Raw genomic sequence first — 27,211 nt, 5'->3', positions numbered from 1 at the left:
CTGGGAAGCAGAAGTAAAAGGATTGCTATGAGTCCAAGGCTACCCTGAGACTATACAGTGAATTCCAGGTCAGTCTGGACTAGAGTGAAACCCTACCTCAAAAAATCAAAAGTAACTAACTAAATAAAAATTTTAAAATACAAAAATAATAAATCTCTCCAAAGTGTGGGTGTCAAAGAGTGTTATTTACAAGCCTGGCTCAGTTTGTTTGTTTGTTTGTTTGTTTGTTTATTTTCAACCTAGGATATTGCTCTAGCCCAGGCTGACCTGGAATTCACTATGTAGTCTCAGGGTGGCTTTGAACTCATATTAATCCTCCTGCCTCAGCTTCCTAAATGCTGGGATTAAAGGTGTGAGACACCATGCCTGGCTATTATTTTTTTTCTGATTTTCTTAATTGCAAGATGAGAAGAGAATGAGAATGGGCATGCCAGGGTTTCCTGCCACCACAGGCGAACTCTAGACTGTGTGCCACTTCATGCATCTGGCTTTACATGAGTACTGGGGAATCAAATCCAGGTCCTCGAGCTCCTAACCACTGGGCCGTTTCTCCAGCCCTCATTTTGTTTGTGATGGGTTTCCTGCCTCCCCTTACCTCTTTGTCCCTATGTCCAAGTCAGTGACGTGTATAAAGGCAAGAAGAGGTTTTGAAGGCCGCGCCCCAAAGCGGTAGTGGTGTGTCGCTTTCAGCAGAAGGGATGTAGGACCAGGAGCCCCATTTAAACAACCCTCGCATGCCTTGGTCTGTAATTGGTCTTTTCTGACCTTTTATGATTATGCATTCCCACATGAGTGTGATAAAACACCTGTTTTTACATTTATTTATTTATACCTACCCTAAGGTCATGGCAAATGTATGTGCCTAGCCCTAGAAACATTAGGGTGGGGTGTGGGGAACAGGAAGGACCATGAGGGTCTTGCTGCCTCAGTGTCCAGTGTCTCCCTAGTCCTCTTGCCGTAGCAACCAGCACTATGCATCTTTCTCCTGAAGGAGCTCTGCGAAGGGCATGCCTCGCTTTTGGAGTTTTCAGTTTAATATTCAACCTGAATCTGGGAGCAGGCGAGGGAAGGTTAGCAATGTTCTGCCCGGCTCCCATTCTGTGTATAAACACTGTTATTGCACCGAGGGCAATCAGGTTCTTGTCACTTGGCATGACGGACCTGTGGTGGCTCTATGGTGGCTCTATAGATTTGCTAACCCAGAGCCGAACTTTATAGATAACCTAGGTATGGGAGACTGTTCAGTACAGCCCAGGCTTGGTCTGGGGAGGCTAGTGGGCTTGTTGGCCTGTTTCCAGAGCCATGGCAAGAAGGAGCCTTCGTCCCTGCAGTCCCTCCTGAGGCAAAGCCAGCTGCCCTAAGAGCTTTCCTTTCTCCTGAGGAAGGAGGTACCAGCCAGCGCAGGCCTGGTTCTGCGGGAGGCAAGGCCTTTCCAGTGGGGCACAGGAAAGCCAATTTAAGGGCTGGAGAGATGGCTTAGCAGCTAAGGCACTTGCCCGCAAAGCCAAAGGACCCAGTTCGATTCACCAAGACCCACGTAAGCCAGGTGTACAAGGTGGCACATGTGTCTGGAGTTTGTTTGCCGTGGCTGGAGGCCCTGGCACACCCATTCTCTCTCTTTCTCTTTCTCTTTTCCCTCTCTTGCTCTCTCAAATAAATAAATAAGAATATTTAAAATAAAAATACTTTAAAAAACCAATTTAATATGATTATAGTGCTTTTATTGGAAAACTTGATCATGTTTTTTAAAAAGTTCATTGCGCTCACAGCACTCAGGAGGCTGAGGTAGAAGAATTCCCATGAGTTCAAGGCCAGTCTGCTGGTATAGAGTGAGTTCCAGGTCAGCCTGGGCTACTTTGAGACCCTGCCTAGAAAAAAAAGATTAGATAGATAGATGATTGATAGATAGATAATAGATGATAGACAGGGAGACTTTTGGGGACTGGGCATGATCTTTATAATCCTAACATTGCTGAGGGCCTGGAGAGAGGGCTCAGCACAGAGGCTGAGGCAGGAGGATCTGAAGTTTAAGGCCAGCCTGGACTACATACAGTACACTTGGGGGAGGGGGGATCAGGCAGTCAGGAGGTTGTCTCTAAGGCTGAGGGAGTTTCCCCTTGGTAAGATGGAACAGTTCAGAAGATGGAAGGTGGCCGTGGTGGCCAGGCAATACCACACACTAATCATTTAGACATGACTGAAATGGTGAAATTTGGGCTGGAGAGATGGCTCTGCAGTTAAGGCATGTGTCTACAAAGCCTAAGGACCTGGGTTCAATTCCCCAGTACCTACGTAAAGCCAGACGCACAAAATTGCACATGTGTCTGGAGTTAGTTTACAGTGGCTAGAGGCCATGGTGTGCCCATTCTCTTTCTCTCTCTGCCTTTTCCTTTCTTTCAAATAAATAAATAAGATTTTTAAAATTTTTTGTTTATTTTTATTTATTTATTTGAGAGTGACAGATAGAGAGAAGGAGGCAGAGAGAGAGAGAATGGGTGCGCCAGGGCTTCCAGCCACTGCAAACGAACGCCAGATGCATGTGCCCTCTTGTGCATCTGGCTAACGTGGGTCCTGGGGAATCGAGCCTCAAACCGGGGTCATTAGGCTTCACAGGCAAGTGCTTAACCGCTAAGCCATCTCTCCAGCCCCATAAATAAGATTCTTTAATGGTGAGTTTTATGAATATTTTACAATAGAAAAAATACAACATCAGAGTGCTTCCTCTAGACAGTCTTCCACATTAGGGTTTTCACCATAATTCTTTCTTTTCCTCTTTTAAAATTCTTTATTTTGGCTCAGCAATTTCATTTTTTATTTTCAGATAAATGTTTTAAATACAAGAGAAACCAGAGTGGCATAGGCATTTACCAGAGCCCATGGAGGCTGGTTCCTGTAACAGCTTTGGATACTTGTCCCTTCCCGTGCAGAAAGGTCAGCTCACTGTGTGTTTGTGTGTGCACACATGCACACACATGCATGGGTGTGAATATTGCTCTGTGTGCCTAGGAAAGCAGCCTTTCTTGTAAACCACACAATCCAAGACAATGGACTATTGTGGCCATCCAGAGTCTCAGTACATCTCACTAATTTTTTTTTTTTTCTGAGGTAGGGTCTCGCTCTACCCCAGGCTGACCTGGAATTCACTATGTAGTCTCAGGGTGGCCTCTCGGTGATCCTCCTACCTCTACCTCCTGAGTGCTAGGATTAAAGGCACCTCCATGGCCCAGCTTGTTTTTTTTTTTTAATATTTAATTTAATTTATTTATTTGAAAGAGAAAGGGAAAGAGGCAGATAGAGAGATAAAGTGGGCACTCCCAGGCCTCTAGCCACTGCAAACTCCAGACACATGCACCACCTTGTCCTGGGTAATCAAACCTGGGTCCTTTGGCTTTTCCAGCAAGCACCTTAACTGCTAAGCCATCTTTGTAGCCTTGTTTTTTTGTGTGTGTGTGTGACAGGATCTCCCTATGTAGTTTGGTCTTTGCCTTTAAACTTGATACGTGGCCCAGGCTGGCTTCAAACTCACAATCTTCTGCGTCTGCCTTTGGAGTGCTGGATTTCAGCCATGTGCCACCGCCCATGGCCCGGCTCACCCATTTCCTGTGTGTGCCTGAGCCCACAGCTGCCCTCGTGGTGAGACAGCATCAGATCTCCCGAGACTTCTGGCTCTGGTTCATTGCATTGGGAGCCAAAAATGTTGAGGTTTTATTTTATTTTGTTTTTATTGACAGCTTCAATACTTACAGACAACAAACCGCGATAATTCCCTCCTCTTCCCCACTTTCTCCTTCACAGATCCAATCCCCACCATATCCCCTCCCTGTCTCCATTACTCTCTCGTTTATTTTGATGTCATCGTCTTTTTCTCCTATTATGAGAGTCTTGTAAAGGCATTGCTAGGCACTGTGAGGTCATGGATATTGGGGCCAATTTCTGTCCGGATGATTGCACTGTGAGCAGTCCTACCCTTCCTTTGGCTCTTACATTCTTTTTGCTGCCTCTTCTGCAATGAACCCCGAGCCTTGGAGGATGTGATAGAGATGTTTCAGTGCTGAACACTTCTCGGTCACCTCTTCTCAGCACTGTGGTGCCTTTTGGGTTATCCTAGGGGTCACTGTCAACTGGAAAGAGAAGCTTCTCTAACCAAAAATGAAAGTAGCATTAATATATGTGTATGAACATTAAGTAAAGTGCTTACAGGACAGTTTGGTGAGCATAATATATGCATTTAGCCAGACAAGAGCAGGTGTTACACTCCGAAGGCTTGTGCCCTCTCCCGTCATAGGCTTTCAGTATCAGGCATGTATTCCCTCCCATCGAGTGGGCCTCAAGTTTTGAAGCTGTGGCAACTTCCACTATGGAACAGTGCGTGCCCCCCCCCCCCACACACACACTCTTTCTCTTTTCCATCTTCCTGTGCTCTCTGGAATTGTCTGCCTGGAGCTTTGAAGCTGGAAGTTTTGGAAGTTAAGCCTGTCTTCACAGCTTCACCCTCACAGCGAGGCAGGGCTGTGTGCTCAGCACAGCTGCGTGGAGGCCTCGTGCCCAGTGGTGCCTCTTGACCCTTGGCTTCTTTACGTTGTCGTTTATCGAGGTAGAGTCTCACTGTAGCCCAGGCTGACCTGGAATTCACTACATGGTCTTAGGGTGACCTCAAACTCACGGTGGGTGATCTTCCTACCTCTGCCCTCTAAGTGTTGGGATTAAAGTCGAGCACCACCACACCCAGCTTGTTTTTTTTATTTTGAAGACCCTTGGCTTCTTTTTGTTTTTGTTTTTCAAGGTAGGGTCTTGCTGTAGCCCACCTTGACCTGGAATTCACTGTGTCTATGTATCTCAGGGGCGATCCTCCTACCTGTGCCTCCCTGAGTACTGGGATTAAAGGTGTCCGCCACCATGCCTGGCTTGACCCTTGGCTTCTTTTAAGTTCTCCCCCAGGCCGTGGGGTGGTGTTTGGGGCCAGGATGGATCTCCCCAAGTGGAAAGTATACAGCAGCACCAGGCTTTTGAAGCCCTTCTGAGAACCCCATCCCTAGCTTCTCACTGCTTGGAACCCGTGTGTCCTGTTCCGGTAACACGTGTGAAAAGACAAAGTTAGTGATGACCCCTCACGACTATGGCTTATCCTAGGTTAGCCTTCCTAGTGCTTTGTAGAAAGATGAAGACAAAAGCCAAGTCCTTGAGAATGTGGCTTCCAAAGGCATGTACTAAAAGTGTTTCTAATCTTACAGGGTGTGGGATGACAGGCTGGTTAGCAGAAAGCCCCCAGAGCCGGGGCCTTAGGATTTAGCTGCTCTTTGTCCCCCTCCTGGAAGCCCGGGAAGCCTCTTCCTAGACACATCAGGCACCATGGACTTCCCGGGGTACAACTGCTTTGTGGACAAAGACAAGATGGACGCTGCCATCCAGGACCTGGGGCCAAAGGAGCTGAACTGCACCGAGCTGCAAGAACTAAAGCAACTGGCACGTCAGGGTTACTGGGCTCAGAGCCATGCCCTGAGGGGCAAGGTGTACCAGCAGCTGATCCGGGACATCCCCTGCCGCACAGTCACGCCCGATGCCAGCGTGTACAGCGACATCGTGGGCAAGATTGTGGGCAAGCACAGCAGCAGCAGCCTGCCCCTGCCCGAGTTTGTGGACAACACCCAGGTGCCCAGCTACTGCCTGAACGCACGGGGCGAGGGGGCAGTGCGAAAGATCCTGCTGTGCATCGCTAACCAGTTCCCCGACATCTCCTTCTGCCCCGCCCTGCCCGCTGTGGTCGCCCTGCTGCTGCATTACAGCATCGACGAGGCCGAGTGCTTCGAGAAGACCTGCCGCATCCTGGCCTGCAACGACCCCAGCAAGAAGCTGATCGACCAGAGCTTCCTGGCTTTCGAGTCCTCCTGCATGACGTTTGGGGACCTGGTGAACAAGTACTGCCAGGCAGCCCACAAACTGATGGTGGCTGTGTCCGAGGACGTGCTTCAGGTCTACTCCGACTGGCAGCGTTGGCTCTTTGGGGAGCTGCCCCTCAGCTACTTCGCCCGCGTCTTTGACGTCTTCCTGGTGGAGGGCTACAAGGTGTTGTACCGCGTGGCTCTGGCCATCCTGAAGTTCTTCCGTAAGGTGAGAGCGGGGCAGCCCCTGGAGTCGGACAACGTGAAGCAGGACATCCGCCTGTTCGTCAAAGACATTGCCAAGACGGTATCCCCTGAGAAGCTGCTGGAAAAAGCCTTTGCCATCCGCCTGTTCTCCCGCAAGGAGATCCAGCTCCTGCAGATGGCCAACGAGAAGGCGCTGAAGCAGAAGGGCATCACCGTCAAGCAGAAGAGGTAGGCACGCCCTGTGGGTGGGGGGGGGGGTTCCGTGTCCGCGTACGTGTGTGTAGAGTGGGGGGCTTCAATGGGTCGCATCCTGGGGGCCTGGAAATGAGCCTGTCCTGCCGGCCTTAGGGTTTTGCTTCCTGCCGTCTGTCTGTCCACTTGTGGGTAGAAACAGGAAGGGCCTGCTTGGTTGTGACAAGACACTAAGGCCTGTTATCAGGACTATAGCCAAGAGGGCATCTGGATGCTACCAGAACAAAAGGTCCAGCAGGTCCCAGGCTGGTTGCCTCGTGGTCATATCAGAACCGCCGCAGCTCCACGCGTGTAGCTCCAGGCTGCATGGCTGTCCTTCTCTGAGGTCCTCCTGGCTCTGGGTGGCAGGACTGGGAAGGGAATGGTGCCTGGCAGCTGGCACTGAGGCACTGCTGCAGGTATGACAGTTAGCATGGAGTTCCCTTTCTCCTGGGCCAAAGGAAGGCATGTCTGGGATCAGTGCCCACCACACTAACCTCTCCTTGTCTGTTTTATTTTTCTTCTTCTCCGTGTCCGTTGCTTCCTCCTGTTTTTCAGTGTCTCGCTTTCTAAAAGGTAGGTCTGAAACCACACCTCGACACTTGGCTTCTCTGCGCCTCTCCGCCAGCCTGCTCCGGCCTGGCTGCTTGCTATTCCCCAAGGCCGGCTGGCTCTCACGGACTGGCTTCTGCTTGCTGCTTCAGCCTGATTGATTCCAGCTCTGTCTGTCTGTCTTGTCTGTCTGTCCGTCCAGTCCATCCATCTTTCTGCGTCAGTTGTGCAATCTGCTGGTGCTTGGCTGGCCCTGCAGTCTTGTCTTGCCAGAGGCTGACTCCCTTTGTCCAGATTTCTTAGAGAAAAGGTGCTTGTGTTCCCCCATTCTTCCCCAGGGCTGGGCACTCTCCCATCTTTGTAGCTCGGAGGAGGTGGGGCTCCTGGGAATAGCTCCGCCCCCTGTCTTCCTGTCTGGTGCCTCAGACCAGGCAGGAACCCGGCAGAGTAGGTGAGATCCCCTTTCTAGGCTTAGCTCCACAGAGCTGTCCAGGGCGTCAGGTGGGGTCTGGCCGCAGCCTGGTCACTGAACTCTAACCTCTCCCGACTTTCCCCAGGCAGTTTGTGCACTTGGCCGTCCACGCCGAGAACTTCTGCTCGGAGATTGTCAGTGTGAAGGAGATGAGAGACATCTGGTCCTGGATCCCCGAGCGGTTTGCGCTCTGCCAGCCGCTCCTGCTCTTCTCCTCCCTGCAGCATGGGTACAGCCTGAGCAGGTGAGGGCCCGGACTCCAAGACACAGCGCCCGCAGGAGGGCCGAGGGCATCTGGAAATGTGCCTTCGCTTCTGGGCTCTGGTGATGCTCTGCCTCTTTCTGTGGAGCCAGAGAATCCGAAAAGGACCTTTTCTGGGCGATTTTCATTCCCAGACATTGGAAGTCATTGCTCAGGATCCCACATAGGAATCCTGGAGACGTGAGCCAAAGTTTCCCCCTTAGGACCTCAGAGTTGTTGGGGAGACACCCACATGGGACAGCTGGCCCGGTCTGCCCCCTTCGCCCACCGTGTTGATCACAAGTGGAGCCTGGCAGCCCCTTGTGGTGCTCTGCCCACGCCAGCCCCGGTGCTCAGGCGGGGACCACTCCGCGGCAGCCCCTTGTGGTGCTGTGCCCACGCCAGCCTCGGTGCTCGGGCGGGGTCCACCCCGCGGCCCCTTGTGGTGCTCTGCCCACGCCAGCCCCGGTGCCCGGGCGGGGTCCACCCCGCGGCCCCTTGTGGTGCTCTGCCCACGCCAGCCCCGGTGCTCGGGCGGGGACCACTCCGAGGCACCCTGCTCCCGAGGCCAGCTTGGCACCAGTTCTAGCCATTGTCCGCAAGCTGTACACTTACGCATCGTTAGAGTCACTTTACCCAGCCCCTGGGGCATGGTCAGCACCACACTGGAGCCTTGGGCTTCCCTGCATGTCCAGGCTGCTGAGGACATACTAAGCTTTCCTACGGCAAGGACCTAGCGCCTCTGCATGTGCCCAGCATGGGCACGTGCAATAACGCTTCTCCCCTCATCACACTAGGGCAGCCAAGAAGGGCCAGGCATGAGGGGTACTTGGTAAGGGCATTGCTGAGTCCTTAGCCCCTGTGGACAGGCCTGGGGCTGGTGGCTCTAGTAGGAGGTGTGGGGAGCGCATGGAGGGTGGCACCTGTGCTCTCTGCCCCCAGGTTCTATTTCCAGTGTGAGGGACACGAGCCCACCCTCCTGCTCATCAAGACCACACAGAAGGAGGTGAGAGGGACCAGGGGGTCCCAGGGGACCGAGGCTGGGGCCAAGATTCTGGAGTGGACCTAGTTTGTATGAGAAGTTTGCTCTTGTGCTTTGAAGGCCCCGGGTGGGGGGGCGGGGGGAGGAGACCGAAGTGACCCGGAGGATGTGTTTTCACAACCTCAGCCCTCTTCCACACTCCTCTTGCCCTCAGTGGTGGGAGGTGTGCAGCTCATGACACCCCCAAGCTGTGACCTGGCCCTTCAGGAGAGGCCCGAACAGGGGTCAAGGCTGCACCTCGCCTTCCTGCAGGTGTGCGGAGCTTACCTGTCCACTGACTGGAGTGAGAGAAACAAGTTTGGAGGCAAACTGAGCTTCTTCGGGACTGGAGAGTGCTTTGTCTTTCGGGTAAGTAGGCTGAGTGTGGGGTCCCTGGTGTGGGCCCCACCTCCTGGAGCCCAACAGCCAGTACGTCGTTTTCTTGTCACTGTAACACGCACCCTGACGGGTAATCACATTTACCACTGTTGGACTGTGAGTGCCCAGATAGCCAGCAGGGCATTACATGCTGATACTGTGCTCTCTCTCCAGGCCCCTGGCGTGGGGGGGTCTCACCCACAGCAGATTTGGGGGTTGGAGGGCCCAGTGGGGTACAACATGCCAGTAACTCATGCTGCCACCCATTCACCCACAGCTGCAGCCAGAGGTGCAACGTTATGAATGGGTGGTCATCAAGCACCCCGAGCTGACCAAACCAGCGTCCTTCATGTCCTCAGAGACAACCGCCGCCCCCTCCCTGCTCAGCCAGTCTGTCTCCTCAGACCCTGCTGACCGGCTCTCACCCTTCCTGGCTGCCAGGCACTTCAATCTGCCCTCCAAGACGGAGTCCATGTTCATGGCTGGGGGGCATGACTGCCTCATCATCGGTGAGCACCTGCTCCCCGGGCCTTGCCTACTCTGGGAGGAGGACCAGGGGCCCTATGGGTGACAGGAGCCCCTGGCTTCAGCCCTTGTTGACCCGGCTTGTAGGCGTCTCACTTAAGCCCTTGCGACGGCAGAGGAGAAGGCCCTGGGCTGTCGGGGGTGGACCGGTCACTAAGGATGGGATCACTGGGTACACTGGCAGGTAGCAGCCTGGACAGCCTGTGGTTTTAGAGAGATCTCTGTGAGCCCAAGAGAGGTCTCTACTGAGATTTCCGTGCTGCGGACCCTCCAAGGGCAGTGCTGGCCGGACGTGTGGGAAGGGATACACCACTAAGGGTAGCGGCTGACCTGAGCATCCCGCAGGGGGCGGAGGCGGCCAAGCACTCTACATTGACGGGGACCTGAACCGGGGCCGCACCGGACACTGCGACACTTTCAACAATCAGCCGCTCTGCTCGGAGAACTTCCTCATCGCCGCCGTGGAGGCCTGGGGCTTCCAAGACCCCGACACCCAGTGACGGGCCTGCGCTGGTGGTGACTGAGCCGCTGTGGGGTGATGGGACAGAGGCCAGGCCGTCTCTTCGGGGAGCAGGGAGTGAGTGACACCCTCCACGTAATCGAACCTTGCTGAGCCTGGCCCTGCTTGAAGGTTGCCCTTCCATGATCGTGAACTTGGGCTCCCTGAGCTCCCCGGCTTCCGGATTAGAGTTGAAGGGGCTGCTGTGCTCCCAGTCCTGTCCATATCTGAGTTGAAGGCACCCACTGCGCTCACCTAGGTTCCTGGCTTTCTGTCCTGTGGCCAAGGCTGTGTGAATGGGGGTGGGGGGGGGTTGGGCTACAGCTTCCTGAGCCTCTTGGAACCATCAGCCCCTGATGGGAAAGGTACAGGAGCCTTCTTGCCAAAGGTGGGTTCTTGGTGCGCCCTGCTGGTGGTTTGAGGTATCGCAATCCTCCCGAGGCGCCTGCATTGCCTGAGGCCTCTGACCTGGTCCAGGCGCTAGTGGGTGCCTCCTCTAGTTGATCCACAGCTCCCCAGGCTGGATTCGCTGCTGCAAGTTGTTGGGGGTGGGAGAGGAGCAGCATTTGTGCTGAACTTTGCAGCTCCCCCTATTCTGCCAGGGATGAGGGCTGGCAGGTGACAGAATGCGTCCTTGCACGTTTATATAGTCTGAGCTTTTTGCTGGGCCCAGCTGCAAGAGCACTCCTGAAGATGGCCTCTGGAGGGACTTTGACCAGCCCCACCAGCTAGCTCCGTTTCCAGGGCCCGCCTGGGCTCACCCCTTCCCATCCCTGTACCTCCTGGAACTTCCTGCAGTCTCTGGGGCTGCTTTGCGTCCCTTCCTTGTCACTGTGGTAACTGGGGCCCTAGCTTTGCATGACTGTCTCAATCCAGCTCCATTCCCTTCTCCTCCCCAGGGTCTGTGCCTCAAGGTAACTGCTCACACGGCACCTCCTGGGCCAGCATGACCCTCCTGGCACTGTGGCTGGTCACATGTCATGTTGTGCTGTATACTGCCCCTTCTCCTGCCATGACCTTCAGATCCCTGGGTGTCAGTATTTTCTGAGTCCTTCGTGGACCTGGTGCAGGGTGGGTGCTAAGGGACGAGTTGCTGTGTTTGTTACAGGAGCTCCACCTTCCCACGACCTCTCTTCCCCTCTGACCTCCCTCAGCTGGTCCTGAGGGGCTGGACACCACAGAGGGACATGGGGGAAGTCGCGGCTCAAACCGCCATGCTAGAGCCAAGGAGGCTGGGTCGTGGGGACAGGTGCCCCATGGACCTAGGTCTGGCACACCCTGAGAGTTGCCGTGGGCTTGTCCCCGCACTGCTGCTTGCTGTTCCTCTGAGCAGTTGGTTCATCCTTCCTGCCCACTTACCCACATCCCTTCGACAGGGCATAGTGTGATGGGAGGCAGTGCCCCTCTGGGCAAGCTGACAAACCTTCCTGGACTCAAGCTTCCCACCTGCGCAAAGGCCAGTGCTCCAGCCCGCCGGCTTCAGGACGGGTCGGCGCCGACCTGTGTGGAGGGGAGAAGTGACCGGAAGAGCTGTTGCTTCCCCAGAGCACTGCAGCCCTTCCCGTCCTCTTCCTCGAGCCCCCTCCCCGGGCCTGCGCTGCTGACTGGTGCTCACTAAGCACCGCCTCGGTTCTGTCGGGGGGGTTGGTTTGTTCTTGAGACAAGGTCTTGCTACATAGCCTAGATTGGCCTGGAACTCACTGTGTGACCCAGGCTGGCCTTGAAATCACTATCTTCCTTGCCTCGGCCTCCCGAAAGCTGGGATTGCAGGCAGTTGGCCCAAGTCAACTCTGTGTGTGGCGTTGACCCCAGGGCTCTGAGTCTAGTTTCCAGCCAGCAGGGCTTCCCCAGGCTGCTCTGTCGTGGTGCTCGTCCGCGCGTCGTCGCTGAGACTTTGAGGGCCTTTCAGGAGCACACGGGCTTAAACGGAGCAGTGCGTAGGACTCTGAGCAAGCTCCCTGACCAGTGAGCGCAGCAGGTTCTGTGGGACGGCCGAGGGCCCTGCTCTGGCGTGGTGGAGGTCCAGGCGGGCAAGGGCAAGTGCCACTTAGTCATAACGACGTCGTAAGCCTTTGCTTTAGGTACACAGAACGCTCAATGCTTATTTAATAACTTTTTCTTGACTTTTCTACCAAAAGATATATGTGATTACTTTTACTTTTTAAAATTTTTATCATGTTCCTATCTAATACTGAGTGTTCCCGCTTAGTATTTAATTTTATTAATGTTTTCTATTATCCTTTTTTTTTAAATATTTTTATTTATTGCAGGCAGAGAAAGATATAAGAGATACAGACAGAGAGAATGGGCGTACCAGGGCCTCCAGCCAGATGCACGCGCCACCTTGTACATCTGGTTTTCGTGGGTAATGGGCCAGGTCGGTAGGTTTTGCAGGCATGCCGCTTAACCACTGAGAAATCTCTATTATTTCTTGATTATTTATTAGATTTTGATATTGAAAACAAGCCACAATATGGTGGCATTACACGAATTACCATTTTTGCAAGCATTTAAAATTTTTTGTTTGTTGTTTTCTGGTTTTTCAAACTAGAGTGTCACTGTCCTGGAATTCACTGTGTAGTCCCAGGCTGGCCTTGAACTCACGGTGATCCTCCTACCTCTGCCTCCCAAGTGCTGGGATTCAAGGTGTGCGCCACCATGTCCAACAAACATTTACTTTTAAGACAAAATTGAACCCAACTTAAACCAGTTCACTAAATTAAATGAGTTTGTTAATACAAACCATATACCTCGAGGTCTTTAGAAAATGAGGGGGTTATTTGTTTTTGAGAGAGTCCAGGTTAGCCTCGAGTTTACTACGTAGCTGAAACTGGCCTTAAACTCCTGACTGTCCTGCCTCTACCTTCCAAATGCAGGAATTACAGGTGTTGCCACCATGCTTGGTGAAAATCAGTTTGTTTTTAAATTTAGTTTAAATTAAAAGTTTTTTTTTTCATGATAGGGTCTCACTCTAGCCCAGGTTATCCCAGGGTGGCCTCAAACTCCCAGTGATCCTCCTACCTCTGCCTCCCCATTGCTGGGATTAAAGGTGTGCATCACCACACCTGTTGGTAAAATTTTATTTGTTTGAGAGAGAGAAAGAGGTAGAGTGAGCATGAATTAGTATGGAAATGCCAAGGCCTCCCACACTGCAAACAAACTCCAGATGCATGTGCCACTTGGTGCATCTGACTTCACATGGATATTGGGAAATTGAACCCAGGCCATCAGGCTTTGCAAACAAATGACTTTAACCATGGATCCATGTCTTCAGCCCCCAAATCTGTTTTTGAAAAAGTAATTTATGGACTGGGGAGATGGCTCAGTGGTTAAAGGCACTTGCTTGCAAAGCCTGCAACCCTGAGTTTGATTCCCCAGTAGTCACATAAAGCCAGACACATGAAGGGCTACATGTGTTTAGAGAGCTTATTTGTAGCAGCAAGAGGCCCTGGCGTGCCTATTCATTCCCTCCCTCTCTCTCATAAATAAATAAATAAATAAAATTTTTTCCTTTGGTTTTTCGAGGTAGGGTCTCACTCTAGCTATGAAGTCTCGGGGTGGCCTCAAACTCACAACAGTTTTCCTACTTCTGCCTCCCAAGTGCTGAGATTAAAAAAAAAAAGGTGTGTGCCACCACAACTGGCTAATCAATATTTTTTTAAAGTAATTTGTGGGACTGGGAAAATGACTCAGCAGTTAAAGTCACTTGCTTGTAAAGCCTGACAGTCCTGGTTCAGATCCCCGGCGCCCACATAAAACCAGCACCCACGTAAAAACACAAAGTGATGTACGCATCTGGAGTTCATTTGCAGGGGCAGGAGGCCCTGGTGTGCCCATTCCCTCGCTCTTGTTCTCTTGTTCTGTCGGCTTTCAAATAAATAACTAAATAATTTTAACTTAGTAATTTGTACTCTGAAGGCCTAGGTAGGAAGATAGCTAGCCTGAATCTACATAGTAAACTAAATTTTAAGTCAGCTTGGGCTAGAGCAAGTCCCTACCTCCAAAAACTAAAAAAAAAAAAAAAAAAATTAAAAAAGTAATTTATGATGCAACAATAGGCCTTGGTATTTTAAGAATTTCTCAATTTTAATTAATGAACTATAATTAATTTTTCAATTTCAATTTTAACTTTTTTTTTGGCTTATTTTTCAAGGTAAGGTTTCGCTTTAGCTCAGGCTGATCTAAAATTTACAATGTAGTCTCAGGCTGGCCTCAAACTCACAGCGATCCTCCTACCTCTGCCTCCTGAGTGCAGGGATTAAAGGCTTGTGCCACCATACCCAGCTATTTTGAAACATTTTGGATTTCAGAAGATGTTTAAATTTCTCTAACCCATACTAGTCCCCTTTCGTATCTTACTTATTTTTATTTTTTTGGTTTTATCCAGGTAAGGTCTTATTCTAGCCCAGGCTGACCTGGTACTCACTCTGTAATCCCGGACTGGCCATGAGCTCATGGAAATCCTCCTACCTCAATCTTCTGAGTGCTAGGATTATAGGCATGAGCCGCCATACCTAGCTCGTATTTTATATTTAATAATTTAGTGATTTTTTTTCTTTTGTTTTTGAGGTAGAGTCTTACTGCAGTCCAGGCTGACCTGGAATTCACTATGTAGCCTCATGCCTAGCTGAGGTTTTACTATTATTATTATATTTTTGAGAGAAAGAGGCAGAAAGAGCGATAATGGGAACACCAGAGCCTTTCAGCCACTGTGAACAAACTCCAGATGCATGCGCCCCCTTGTGTGCATACGTAGCATTGCATGCTTACCTCACTGCATCTGGCTACATGGGACCTGGGGACTTGAAAGTGCGTTCTTAGGCTTCGCAGACAAGTGCCTCAACAGCTAAGCAATCTCTCCAGCTTGACAATTTAGTTTTTGTACCTATTTTTTCTTTCTTTCTTCCTTTCCTTTTCCTTCTTTCTTTCCTTCCTCCTTTTTTTCCTCCCTCCCTCCCTCCCTCCCTCCCTCCCTCCCTCCCTCCCTCCCTCCCTCCCTCCCTTCTTTCTTTCTTTCTTTCTTTCTTTCTTTCTTCCTTGTACTAATGATTGAACCTAGAGTCTCAGGCATGCCAGGCAAGCACTCCACCACTGAGTTATATCCCTTATTTGAAAGTAATTTTCAATTGCATAAGAGTTGCTGAGATGACAGTTTCCTCAGACCCTCACCCACTTATTTTTAACTTTTTATTGACAGCTTCCATAAGTATAGACAACAAAACCATAATTACCTTCCTCTACTCCCATTCCCCCTCTCAAATGCACCCTCCATTGAATCCCCTCCCCTTTCCAATAAGTCACTCTCTTGTTTTTCTTTTCTTTCTTTCTTTTTTGTTTTGTTTTTGTTTTTCAAGGTAGTATCTGACTGTAGTCCAGGCTGACTTGGAATTCACTATGTCATCTCAGGGTGGTCTCGAACTCACGGCGATCCTCCTACCTCTGCCTCCCGAGTGCTGGGATTAAAGGCATGCACCCCCACGCCTGGCTAGTCTTTCTTTTTTCTTTCTTTTTTTTTTTTTTTTGGTTTTTCGAGGTAGGGTCTCACTCTAGCCCAGGCTGACCTGGAATTCACTATAGAGTCTCAAGGTGAGGTCACAAATGTCAAGGCCATTTTATGTCTGGAAAATTGAATTGTAAGCAGTCCTACTCTTCCTTTGGTTCTTACATTCTTTCTGCCACTTCTTCTGCAATGGACACTGAACTTTGAAGGGTGTGAGAGAGATGTCTGACATTGTGATGAACTCTCCACTATCACTTCTCAGCACTATGGTAACTTTTGAATCACCCCAGTAGTCACTGCCATCTGAAAAGAGAAGATTTTCTAATCAAAACTGAGAGTATCATTAATATATGGGTATAGCCAGGCATGGTGGCACACGCTTTTAATCCCAGCACTTGGGAGGCAGAGGTAGGAGGATCGCTGTGAGTTCGAGGCCACCCTGAGACCACATAGTGAATTCCAGGTCAGCCTGTACTAGAGTGAGACTCTACCTTGAAAAACAAACAACTATCTATCAATCTATCTATCTGGGTATAAACATTATGAAAAGTGCTTATAAGGCAGTTTGGTGGGCATAATTTATGCATTTAGTCAGATAACAGCAGGTGTTACTTTCCTAGGGCTCATGACCTCCCCAGCCATAGGCTTTTAAAAAATATTTATTTATTTATTTGCAAGCATAGAGAGGGGAGAGAGAGAGAATGGGTACACCAAGGCCTCCAGCCTTTTGCCGATGAACTCCAGAAGCATGCACCACTTTGTGTATATTGGTTTATGTGGGTGCTGGGGAATCAAACCCCTGGTTGTTAGGCTTTGCAGGCAAGCACCTCAACTGCTGAGCCATCTCTCCAGCATCCCTCCTTTAATATATTTATTTGCAAGCATAGAGCGATAGAAGAGAGGCACAGAGAAAGAACAGCCGTGGACTTGACTCGTTTTCAGTACCAGGCATGTATTCCCTCTCATGGAGTGGGCCTCCAGTCCAATTAGAGAAGGGTTGGCTTCTCCCATAACAGACATGCCACTATTGCACCAGTTGGCACATTTGGCCTGGCTGGCCAATCTTGGGGCTTGCAGGGTCCTCTGCTTTTTAATACCATTGATGATTTTTCCCAAAGGGCTGTATGTATGTTAGCTCACGCTTGATTTTTCAGTGACCTACATTCCAAGCATCTCACCCACTTTCCCTCCCTCTCTCTCTCTCTCTCTCTCTCTCTCTCTCTCTTTCTCTCTCGGCAGGGTCTCATTTTAGTGTAGACTGACATGGAACTCACTCTCTATAGTCCCAGGCTGGCCTTGATCTTCATGGTGGCCCTCCTACCTCTCCTTCCCGGGTGCTGGGATTAAAGGCATGCACTACCATGCCCAGTTTCACCCACTTTTCAATTTTAACATCAAAATAGAAATTAGTATTGTTGTAGTGCTGTTAACTAAACCAGGACCCTCTTTAGATTGTGTTGCTATTGTACAAAATACATTTAACCTTTATAAATGTTTACTTCCTTACATTTTGGTTAAATCCAGAATGTCATCAAACTCACAAGACAAAAACCAAAACAAAAAAGAATCCCTGCCATTATTTAGGGGGTAGTTGACTGTAGTGATCCTCAGTGGCTCGCTTCCATGGCCTATAGCCTGGCTTGTGTGAAGAAATTATTATAGGAGGGTAAGGAGATGGCTTGGTGGTTAAAGGTGCTTCCTTATAAAGCCTGGTGGCCCAGATTCACTTCCTCACTTCCCTGATACCCACATAAATCCAGATGCACAAAGCAGTACATGCTTTTGGAGTTTGCTTGCAGCAGCAAGAGGCCCTGGTATGTCTGTATTCACTCGTGTGTGTGTGTGTGTGTGTGTATGTATGTGTACACAATTCCCATTCATTCATATTCATTCTGTCTCTGTCTCCTTACAAATAAATGAATGAAGTTATCATGGGAAACATGAAGACCAAGCAAACCTCATAGGTCTTTAGGTTAGACAGAAAGCATGTGTAGTTTAAAAATAATCTGGCATAGAGTTTGTAGCTGGGCAGGGTATATGTGAGAAGATGGAGGCAGAAAGATCAGTTCAGGGTCATCCTTAGCTGTAAGGTGAGTTCTAGATCTGCTGGGGCTACATGGAGCCCTATCCAAAAAAATTTAAAAAAAAAAAAAAAAACACTCTTTTTTTTCAAGGTAGGGTCTCACTGTAGCTCAGGCTGACCTGGAATTCACTATGTAGTCTCAGGGTAGCCTTGAACTCATGGTGATCCTACCTCTGCCTCCCAAGGGCTGGGATTAAAGGTGTGCGCCACCATGCCTAGCTTAAAAAAAAAGAAGAATTTTTTATAGTCTCTATTATGTCAGTGTCTGCTTGTGCACCTGAAATGGGGTATAATGTCACGTGATGTATTGCTACAGATAAATGACTCTTATTTGCAGGGTCATTTTATTGAACCACATGAAATTTGACAACACTGCTTGGACTAAGGAAGCTGTCAGTGGACACCTGGTCACAAGGGCACATGGATCTGTGACATGGCGGAAACCACACAAAGGAACAATACCTTACACTGCAGACTGCTGTAGCCATGGGTGTATTACAGTAGCTGGTGCCTGGCCCTGTTTTCCTCTATGTGAAGAGACCAGAACATCTCTGTACTGATTCACACTTAACTATCAAAGGACATGTGGTCAGAAGCTTATGAGCTAAAGACTGACGATAAAGAAGTTTCGTGTGTAATTTTATTTTTATTTTCTTTTTTCCTTTTAATTTTAGATCTTGTGGTTATTGGCTTTGACAAGTCATGGTACACCCCTGTTGTCTCAGCACTAAGGAGGCTGAGGCAGGAGGAATGTAAGTTCAAGGCCAGATTGGATGGCCTGGTGAGTTGCAGGCCAGCATAGGCTACATAGTGAGGCCCTGTCTCCAAAACACAAAAAGGAAGATGATCACTGGACTGACCACATGGGGCATCCCTGGGAGTAAAGACATACTCACGCTTCGCGAATGTGTGGGTTTGCAGCAAAATCCAATTTTGTACATGTGCTGCCAAAGCGAGCACAAAATCCAATTTTGTACATGTGAAATGTAAGTGGCGTGGTGATGTTTCGTTGGTGTTAATTTGGGTGTTAAATAAAATTAATGAGAACTGATGGAGAGGCATCTTTGTGTAGTATTTGCCATGAGATAGCACAGGGATGGGAAATCCTAGAACCACGAAGGGGACGCTGCATTTAAGGATCGCTGGCAACGTTCAAGTGGAGCAGAACAGACGGCGCTAATGATCACTGCTGGTGGTGAGAAGGTTCCTTAGACAAGGACATCCTCAGCTGCATTTGCCACCACGGCCACTGTGACCCTGTGCTTCCTGATTTTGTTTTCTCTTTTGGTTCTCAGGGTTTATCATATGGATGTACTCAGTAAATGTTGGAAGAATGGAGAAGAGCAGCTATCTGGAATCTTCATCAGCTGTCTCAAGAAGCACCTGGGTCCCCGCCATATGTAAAATCCAATGTCAAAAAGCAAATTCAAGCCGGGCGTGGTGGCGCATGCCTTTAATCCCAGCACTTGGGAGGCAGAGGTAGGAGGATCACCATGAGTTCGAGGCCAGCCTGAGACTACATAGTGAATTTCAGGTTAGCCTGGACCAGACTGAAACCCTCTAAAAACAACAAACAATAACAACAACAAATTTCAAGCCAGGCATGGTAGCAAACCTCTTTAATCCCAGCACTCAGGAGGCAGAGGTAGGCACATTGCAGGGAGTTTGAGGCCAGCCTGAGACTCCATAGTGAATTCCAGGTCAGCCTGAGCTAGAGACCCTACCTCAAAAAAAAAAAAAAAAAAAAAAAAAAAAAAAAAAGCAAAGCAAAGCAAATTCAGCCAGGTGTGGTGGCACATGCCTTTAGTCTCATCATTTGAGAGGCAGAGGAAGGAGGATCACTGTGAGTTGGAGGTCAGCCTGCGATTACATAGTGAGTTCCAGGTCAGTCTGTGCTAGTGTAAGACCCTACTTCAAAAACAACAACAACAAAAGCCCTGCCAGGCGTGGTGGCGCACGCCTTTAATCTCAGCACTCTGGAGGCAAAGGCAGGAGGATTGCCATGAGTTCGAGACCACCCTGAGACTACATAGTAAATTCCAGGTCACCTTGAGGTAGAGTGAGACCCTACTTCGAAAAAACAAAAACAAACAAACAAAAAAGAACCAAGCCCATCAAATTATCTTTTATTGTTCCATCCCTGCACAGATACCCACTGCCCATGCAGTTTCTTCCAGTGAGGCTGCCGAGTGGCCCTCCCTCCCTCTCTCCCTCTCTCCCTCCCTCCACCCTGCAGCTTCTGAGACTGTTTTTGAAACTGTGGCTGCCTGTTTCTTCCTCCCTGTTCCCTTCCCCAGATCGGCCACAAGGATGGATGTGTCCGGTGATCTATTTCTTCACCTTCCTCTTAACACAGAGGCTTTCCTGCTGCCCTTCAGGTGCTTGTTGGGGCTGCTGGGAAGCCTGGCTGGGTCTGAGAAGTCTGTGCCAGACTGGCAGGGGCTGACCTCCCCCAGCACAGCCTCGGGAGCTCTGACACCAGCTGCTTTTTAGTTGTTTGCTTATTTTGTTTTTCGAGGTAGGGTCTCACTCTAGCCCAGGCTGACCTGGAATTCACTACATAGTCTCAGGGTGGACTTGAACTCATGGTGATCCTCCTACCTCTGCCTCTCAAGTGCAGGGACATAGTCTCAGGGTGGACTTGAACTCATGGTGATCCTCCTACCTCTGCCTCCCAAGTGCAGGGATGAAAGGCGTGTGCCACCACGCCTGGCTGGCACCAGTTTTTCTTTTTTCTTTTTTTTTTTAATTTTTATTAACATTTTCCATGGTTATAAAAAAAATCCCATGGTAATCCCCCCCCACTTTCCCCTTTGCAATTCCATTCTCCATCATATTACCTCCCCATCTCAATCATTGTACTTACATTTATGCAATATCAACCTATTAAGTACCCTCCTCCCTTCCTTTCTCTTCCCTTTATATCTCCTTTTTAACTTACTGGCCTCTGCCACTAAGTATTTTCCTTCTCACGCAGAAGCCCAATCATCTGTAGCTAGGATCCACATATGAGAGAGAACATGTGGCGCTTGGCTTTCTGGGCCTGGGTTACCTCACTTAGTGTAATCCTTTCCAGGTCCCTCCATTTTTCTGCAAATTTCATAACTTCATTTTTCTTTACCGCTGAGAACTCCATTGTATAAATGTGGCACCAGCTCTTCAATTCCTCTGCTGAACTAGAACCTGCATTTCTCGGCCTTTGCATGTGCTGTGGATCATGCCTGGCCTCCAGCCCCTTCCCGGAAGACTTTTCCCATAGGAAAAGGAACTGAGGCTAGTTCCTCTGCCGGAAGCTCTTTAGCTGCTCTCCCATCCCCCACCCTGCAGACGTCGGCCCCCCAGGGCCGGAGCACCCAACACTGAAGAATAAAAGGCTGCAAGGGTACAGTTGAGCATCTTCAAGGTGCATCCTGAAACTCCTACATTCCCTGGAGTAACAACCTCTTCTTGGACCACCCTGTGGTGACTCAGGAGTCATGCCTGCAATGCCAGCTCATGGCAGTTGGGGACAGGAGGATCAGGAATTCAAGGACAGCTTGGGCTACAAGAAACCCTGTCAGGAAGGAAAAAACAAAACAAAACAAAACAAAAAACACTACCTTGGGTCTGCAGAGATGGCTCAACAGTTAAATGTGCTTCCTAAACATAAAATTGCTCGTGAAAATATAAGTTCATTTTATTCTTTTTGTTTTTGAGGTAGGGTGTCACTCTAGCCCAGGCTGACCTGGAATTCACTATGTAGTCTCAAGGTGGCCTCGAGCTCATAGCGATTCTCCTGCCTCTGCCTCCCAAATGCTTAGATTGAATGCTTGCATCACCATGCCTGGTTTAAATTCTTTTTTTTAAAAAAAGTGTCCTTCCTGCACAAGCGTAACACCCTTGAGTGGGCCTGAGACCAGCAAAGCTCCAGTCTCCAGAGCCTGTGAAGTAGCTGCGCGCCACGCAAGTCTGCAAGCCCAGAACTGTGCACAGACTAGAGAATCACTGAGGCTCCTGAAGGCAAGTTCCAAAATCAAAGACTCCATCCCAAGGAGAAACAGGTAGGTGAGTGATGGAGAGGAACACCTGGCGTTTTTCTCTGGCTGCTGCAGGTCATTCCACAAGGTGCTGCCGGGGAGTGTGTGGTGCGTTGCGTCAGCCCAAATGCGCATACACCGTACACAGTATGCACATGCCAAAAACAAACAAACAAACAAACTAGAATCATGTCTCCTGCTCTAAATCTTCATCTTTTTCTTTTTTCTCTTGGGAGCACCAGGGGTTCCATCCACTGCAAATGAACTCCAGACACATGTACCACCTTGTGCATCTGGCTTATGTGGGTCCTGGGGAATCAAACCTGGGTTGTTTGGCATTGCAGGCAAGTGCCTCAACTGCTAAGTCATCTCTCCAGCCCCTAAATCTTCATCTTTGAAGACACAATTAAGACACCACCTTCTGCTGGGTGTGGTGTCACACTCCTTTAATCCCATCACTCAGGAAGCAGAAGTAGGAGGATCACTGTGAGTTCAAAGCTAGCCTGGGACTACAGAGTCAGTTTTAAGTTAGTCTGAGCTACAGTGAGACTCTACCTCAAAAAAAAAAAAAAAGTCGGGTATAGTGGCACACTCCTTTAATCCCTTGGGAAGGAGAGGTAGGAGGATTGTATAGGATACCCTGAGACTCATAGTGCATTTCGAATCTGCCTGGGCTAGAATGAAACCCTGCCTCATTAAAAAAAAAAAAAAAAAAAAAAAAAAATCACCTTTTCTTGGGCCTCCGTGAGCCAGCCTCAATCCCTCCTTTGTAAACATTCCCTCATCTCTAGCTTACTGTCAAGTTGTTCAGGTCATCTTTGCTCCCACAATAGGATTCCATGTAGAAACTCATCTTTGCATTTCCAGGCAAGGGCATGGGCTCCTATGGGCGCTGAGGGGTCATCCATTGTTTTCTGAGAACCGGCTTCAGGGCCAAATTTAGAGAGAACCTCACATTGCCACCTGGTGGCAGGGCTGGTCCCTGGCTCCCTCTCTGTCCAGTTCTCAAACAGTAAGAACCTATCAGGCCCTTTTGTATTAACCCTTGAAGACTAGAGTCAGCGAGAAAGAGTAGATTGTCTTGCCCTAGAACCACCCCAGGCTGCTTAGCTCTGACCTCTTGTCCTTTTTTAAAAAAGTATTTTTATTTATTTATTTGAGAAAGAGGCAGATAGAGAATGGGATTGCCAAGGCCTCCAGCCACTGAAAACAAACTCCATATGCACGCGCCACCTTGTGCATCTGGCTTATGTGGGTACTGGGGAATTGAACCTGGGTCCTTAGGCTTTGCAGGCAAGCACCTTAACTGCTAAGCCACCTCTCCAGCCCCACCCCTTGACCTTTTTGCAGTCTGATTTGCAGGACCTCTTCATTTGCAGGTACCACAGCTTCCCTCCTTGCACCAAGTGACAAAGTACATGGTAAAACACTGTATTTATAGAATGTTTTCATATACTTTTCAGATAAGATCTAATATAGCCAGACTGCCCTCAGGCTTTATTTTTATTTCATTATGTTTTTATTTACTTTTTTGAGAGAGGGAGAATGGGCACGCCAGGGCCTCTGGCCATAGCAAATGAACTCCCAAAGCATGCACTCCCTTCTGTATCTGGCTTACGTGGGCCCTGAGGAATTGAACCTGGGTCCTTTGGCTATGCAGACAAGTTGCCTTAACCGCTAAGCAATCTCCCCAGCCCCAATTTTTTTTTTTTTAAACAGGGTTTCACTCCAGCCCAGGCTGACCTAGAACTCACTCTGTATCCCAAGCTGGTCTTGAACTCACAGCAGTCCTCCTACGTCAGCCTCCCAAGTGTTGAGATTGATTAAAAGCAACAACCACCATACTGTTTGTTTGTTTGTTTGTTTGCTTATTTATTTATTTTTTGTTTTTTCAAGGTAGGGTTTCACCTTGGCCCAGGCTGACCTAGAGTTCACTATGTAGTCTCAGGGTGGCCTTGAACTCACAGCAATCCTCCTACCTCTGCCTCCTGAGTGTTGGGATTAAAGGCTGTGCCTCCATGCCGGGCATATTTACTTATTATTATTTTTGGTTTTTCGAGGTAGTGTCTCACTCTGGCCTAGGCTGACCTGGAATTCACTATATAGTCTAAGGATGGACTTGAACTCATGGCTATCCTCTTAGCTCTGCCACCTGAGTGTTGGGATTAAAGGTGTTTGCCACCACGTCCGGCTCTATTATTTTATTTTTGGCTCAGGGAATTAAATCCAGAACCTCATGTATGCTATACACATTGTATCACTGAGTTACGTCCCCACCCACCAACCTTATTTAATTTTTTTCAAGAAAGGTTCTGGCTATGTAGCTTAGGATGACCTCAAATTGTCTATTCTCCTGCATCAGCCTTCCATGTGTTTAGATTATAAGTATGTGCTACTATTCCTGGATGAACTTTTCTTGCATGTGTATATGTGTAGACATGATGTGAGTGGGGGGTGCACTTGTGTGTGCAAGTTCATGTGCAAATGCATGCATGTAAAGGTCAGAGGTCAGTGTGAAGTTACTGTCTTCCTTAGTCACTCTCCACCTTAATCTTTTGTGGGGGTTTTTGGGAGGGATAGTTTTGAGTTAGGATCTCACTTTAGCCCAGGCTGACCTGATACTCTTTTTTTTTTTTTCTGTTGTTGTTTGTTTGTTTTTGTTTTTCTGAGGTAGGCTCTCTAGTTCAGGCTGACCTGTAATTCACTATGTAGTCTCAGGGTGGCCTCGAACTCACAGTGATCCTCCTACCTCTGCCTCCCGAGTGCTCAGATTAAAGGTGTGCACCACCACGCCTGGCTCATCACCCTTTTTTTATGTGATGGGGTGGGGAGAGGGGAAAGGGACAGAATCTGCGAGCCCGGGCCTCCAGCCACTGTAATTGAACTCCAGACAGGTGCACCATTTTGTGCACATGCTCAGCCTTGCTCATTTGCATCACCCTGTGCATCTGGCTTACATGGGATCTGGAGAATCAAACATGGGTCCTTAGGCTTCGCAGGCAAGTGCCCTCACTTTATTTTTCGCATTGAATTTGGAGCTCACCTGATTTGGGTAGACTAGCCAACCAGCTGGCTCCATCTCCCTGTCCTGGTATTACAGGCATGCATTTCCATGCCTGGCTCTTGTGTGCCTGCTGGGGATCTGAACTCGGGTCCTCATGCTTGCACAGCAAGCACTTTACTAACAGCCACCTCTCTACCCACCCTCTTCCAAGTATAAAAAATAGTTATAATTGGGTGTGGTGGTGCACGAGGTGGGAGGATCACCATGAGTTCGAGGCCACCCTGAGACTACATAGTGAATTCCAGGTCAGCCTGGGCTAGAGTGAAACCTAGTCCTAAAATCAAAAACCCAAAAAATAAAATATTAAACTGGGCAGCCAAGGACTACAAAGTGAATTCCAGGTCATCCTGAGCAAGAATGAGACCCTACCTCAAAATAACAACAAAAAAAACTGTGATGCCTAAGACCCCGGCTCAATTCTCCACGTAAGCCAGATGCACATAGTGGCACATGCGTCTGGAGTTCATTTGCAGTGTTTAGAGGCCCTGGTGTGCCCATTCTCTCTCTCTCTCTCTCTCCCCTTCTCTCTGTTTCTAATAAATAAATAAAAATAAAATCTTAAGTCAGGCGTGGTGGTGCATGCCTTTAATCCCAGCAATCGGAAGGCAAAGGTAGGAGGATTGCCATGAGTTCGAGGCCACCCTGAGACTCCATAGTGAAATCCAGGTCAGCCTGGGCTAGAGTGAGACCCTACCTTGAAAAACAAAAAAAATAAAATAAAATCTAAGAGCTGGAGAGATGTTTAATGGACAAGGCACTTGCCTGTAAAGCCAAAGGACCTAGGTTTGATTCCCCAGAACCCACATAAGCTAGATGCACAAGGTGGTGCATGCATCTGGAGTTCATTTGCAGCAGCTGGAGGCCTTGGTGCACCCATTCTCTCTCTATCTGCCATTTTCTCTGTCTCTCTCCCTCTCAAATAAAGAAATAAAAAAAATAGCCTGGCGTGGTGGCACAAGCCTTTAATCCCAGTACTTGGGAGGCAGAGGAAGGAGGATTGCCGTGAGTTCGAGGCCACTCTGAGACTCCATAGTGAATCCCAGGTCAGCCTGGGCTAGAGTGAGACCCTACCTCTAGCTGCTGCACGTGAACTCTAGATACATATGCCATTGTGTGCATCCGGCTTTATGTGAGCACTGGGAATTGAACCTGGGGCTTCAGGCTTTATAAGCTAGCACCTTTAACCACTGATCCATCTTCTCAGCCCTTGCCTTTCCTTCTTTATTTAAAAAAATCTTTTATTCATTTTATTTGCTTGAAAGAGGGGGCAGAGAGAGAGAGAATGGGCATGCCAGGGCCTCCAGCCACTGCAAACCAACTACGGACGCATGCTTCACCTTATACATCTGGCTTATGTTGGTTCTGGGGAATCCAGCCTGGGTCCTTAGGCTTCTCAGGCAAGCACAACCACTAAGCTGTCTCTCCAGTCCCTCCTTCACTAGCTTCCCCAGGGAGAATGTCCATTTCTCTGAGGCCATTTAGCATTTTATTCTGTCTTGGTGTCTTTACCTCCACCGCCTTCCTTGGGAGTCTCTGGAAAGTGCCACTGGCCTTCTGGGGGCCCCCTCCCTCTATTTCTGTCTTCAGGGGGTCTCTGGTTTGTATTTCCAAAACACTTTCCTCTTAGTGCCTGGAAATCCCCACCCTACGGTGACAGTGACAGGCCGGAACTCATGACCTATGACTTCATGTCAGGGAGGAAGTTGCAGCGAGGGAGGAAATGGGGATGCACCCCGGACCTCCCATTCCCACTTGAGTCCGCTCGCAGACCCTATCCATTGCCTAGGAGACATCAGGCCTTCCTAAGCCCTCCACTGGTCACTGAAAGATGCTGAGTGGGCTTGCAGAGTCAGGTCTAAGTGCTGAAGCTGAGTTTCCATTACACCACTCACTAGCTGGTGACCCGGGATGGGCTGTCAAAAAGCTTCCTAGGTGGCTTAGCGGTTAAGTGCTTGCCTATGAAGCCTAAGGACCACGTTAGCCAGATGCACAAGGGGGGAGTTCATTTGTAGTGGCTGGAGGCCCTGGTGCGCCCATTCTCTCTTTGTATCTGCCTCTTTCTCTGTCGTTCTCAAATAAATAAAAAAAAAACAAAAACTTTAAAAAATCTTCCTAGGCTTGTTTCTATATCCACCAGATAAGGGCAATGGAGAGAGGTGCAGGGTATCCTCAAGAGGCACAGGGCCCAACACACCTTGGCTCAGCAGGGCCAGCTGTATGGCTGGGCACCCCACCAGGCAAGAATCTCTTTCAAGGACTGAAAGAGAGCAAGAAGAGTGTGAAGGGTTCCCTAAGAAAAAGGGAAGCAGGAGTGGCAAGGGTGGGCAGGAGGGCTTCCTGAGGAGTGGGTTCTGAGCACTCAAGTGACTTCAAGTGAGCGGGGAGAGCAGGTACTGGCAGAGCCCCAGCAATAGAGAGCTCGGGACAGCAGGTAGGAGGACACCCAAAAGACAGCCACTCATAATGGGGCATTGAAAGACTGTAGAATATAAAGCACTGGTAGAGGGCTAGAGAGATGGCTTAGTGGTTATGACATTTGCCTG

The 27,211-nt window shown here is 49.2% G+C and overlaps 1 protein-coding gene across 4 annotated transcripts in view; it reads left to right on the top strand.

The window, feature by feature from the left end:
* Nucleotides 1-18,639, top strand: part of Tbc1d24 (TBC1 domain family member 24) — a 40,252-nt gene extending 21,613 nt beyond the window's left edge. Inside the window, exons 2-9 of one of the 4 annotated variants that reach the window (XR_006639574.1) lie at nucleotides 5,232-6,314; nucleotides 6,876-6,893; nucleotides 7,427-7,585; nucleotides 8,525-8,588; nucleotides 8,877-8,972; nucleotides 9,259-9,490; nucleotides 9,852-10,083; nucleotides 17,926-18,639. Coding sequence is in view for 3 of the 4 variants with exons in the window: in XM_045161321.1 (XP_045017256.1) it covers nucleotides 5,350-6,314; nucleotides 6,876-6,893; nucleotides 7,427-7,585; nucleotides 8,525-8,588; nucleotides 8,877-8,972; nucleotides 9,259-9,490; nucleotides 9,852-10,006 (1,689 nt within the window). In the remaining variant the exon portion in view is untranslated. Of the gene's footprint in view, nucleotides 1-2,910; nucleotides 2,932-5,231; nucleotides 6,315-6,875; nucleotides 6,894-7,426; nucleotides 7,586-8,524; nucleotides 8,589-8,876; nucleotides 8,973-9,258; nucleotides 9,491-9,851; nucleotides 12,953-17,925 lie in introns of those variants that run through there. The other 3 variants (XM_045161322.1, XM_045161321.1, XM_045161323.1) reach the window with 3 other exon arrangements.
* Nucleotides 18,640-27,211: the final 8,572 nt, after the last annotated feature.

The sequence above is a fragment of the Jaculus jaculus genome, chromosome 11 (genome assembly GCF_020740685.1).
Source record: "Jaculus jaculus isolate mJacJac1 chromosome 11, mJacJac1.mat.Y.cur, whole genome shotgun sequence".
Classification (NCBI taxonomy): domain Eukaryota; kingdom Metazoa; phylum Chordata; class Mammalia; order Rodentia; family Dipodidae; genus Jaculus; species Jaculus jaculus.
Note: the sequence above shows the minus strand (reverse complement) of the source record. Positions and strands in the feature narration are given on the sequence as shown.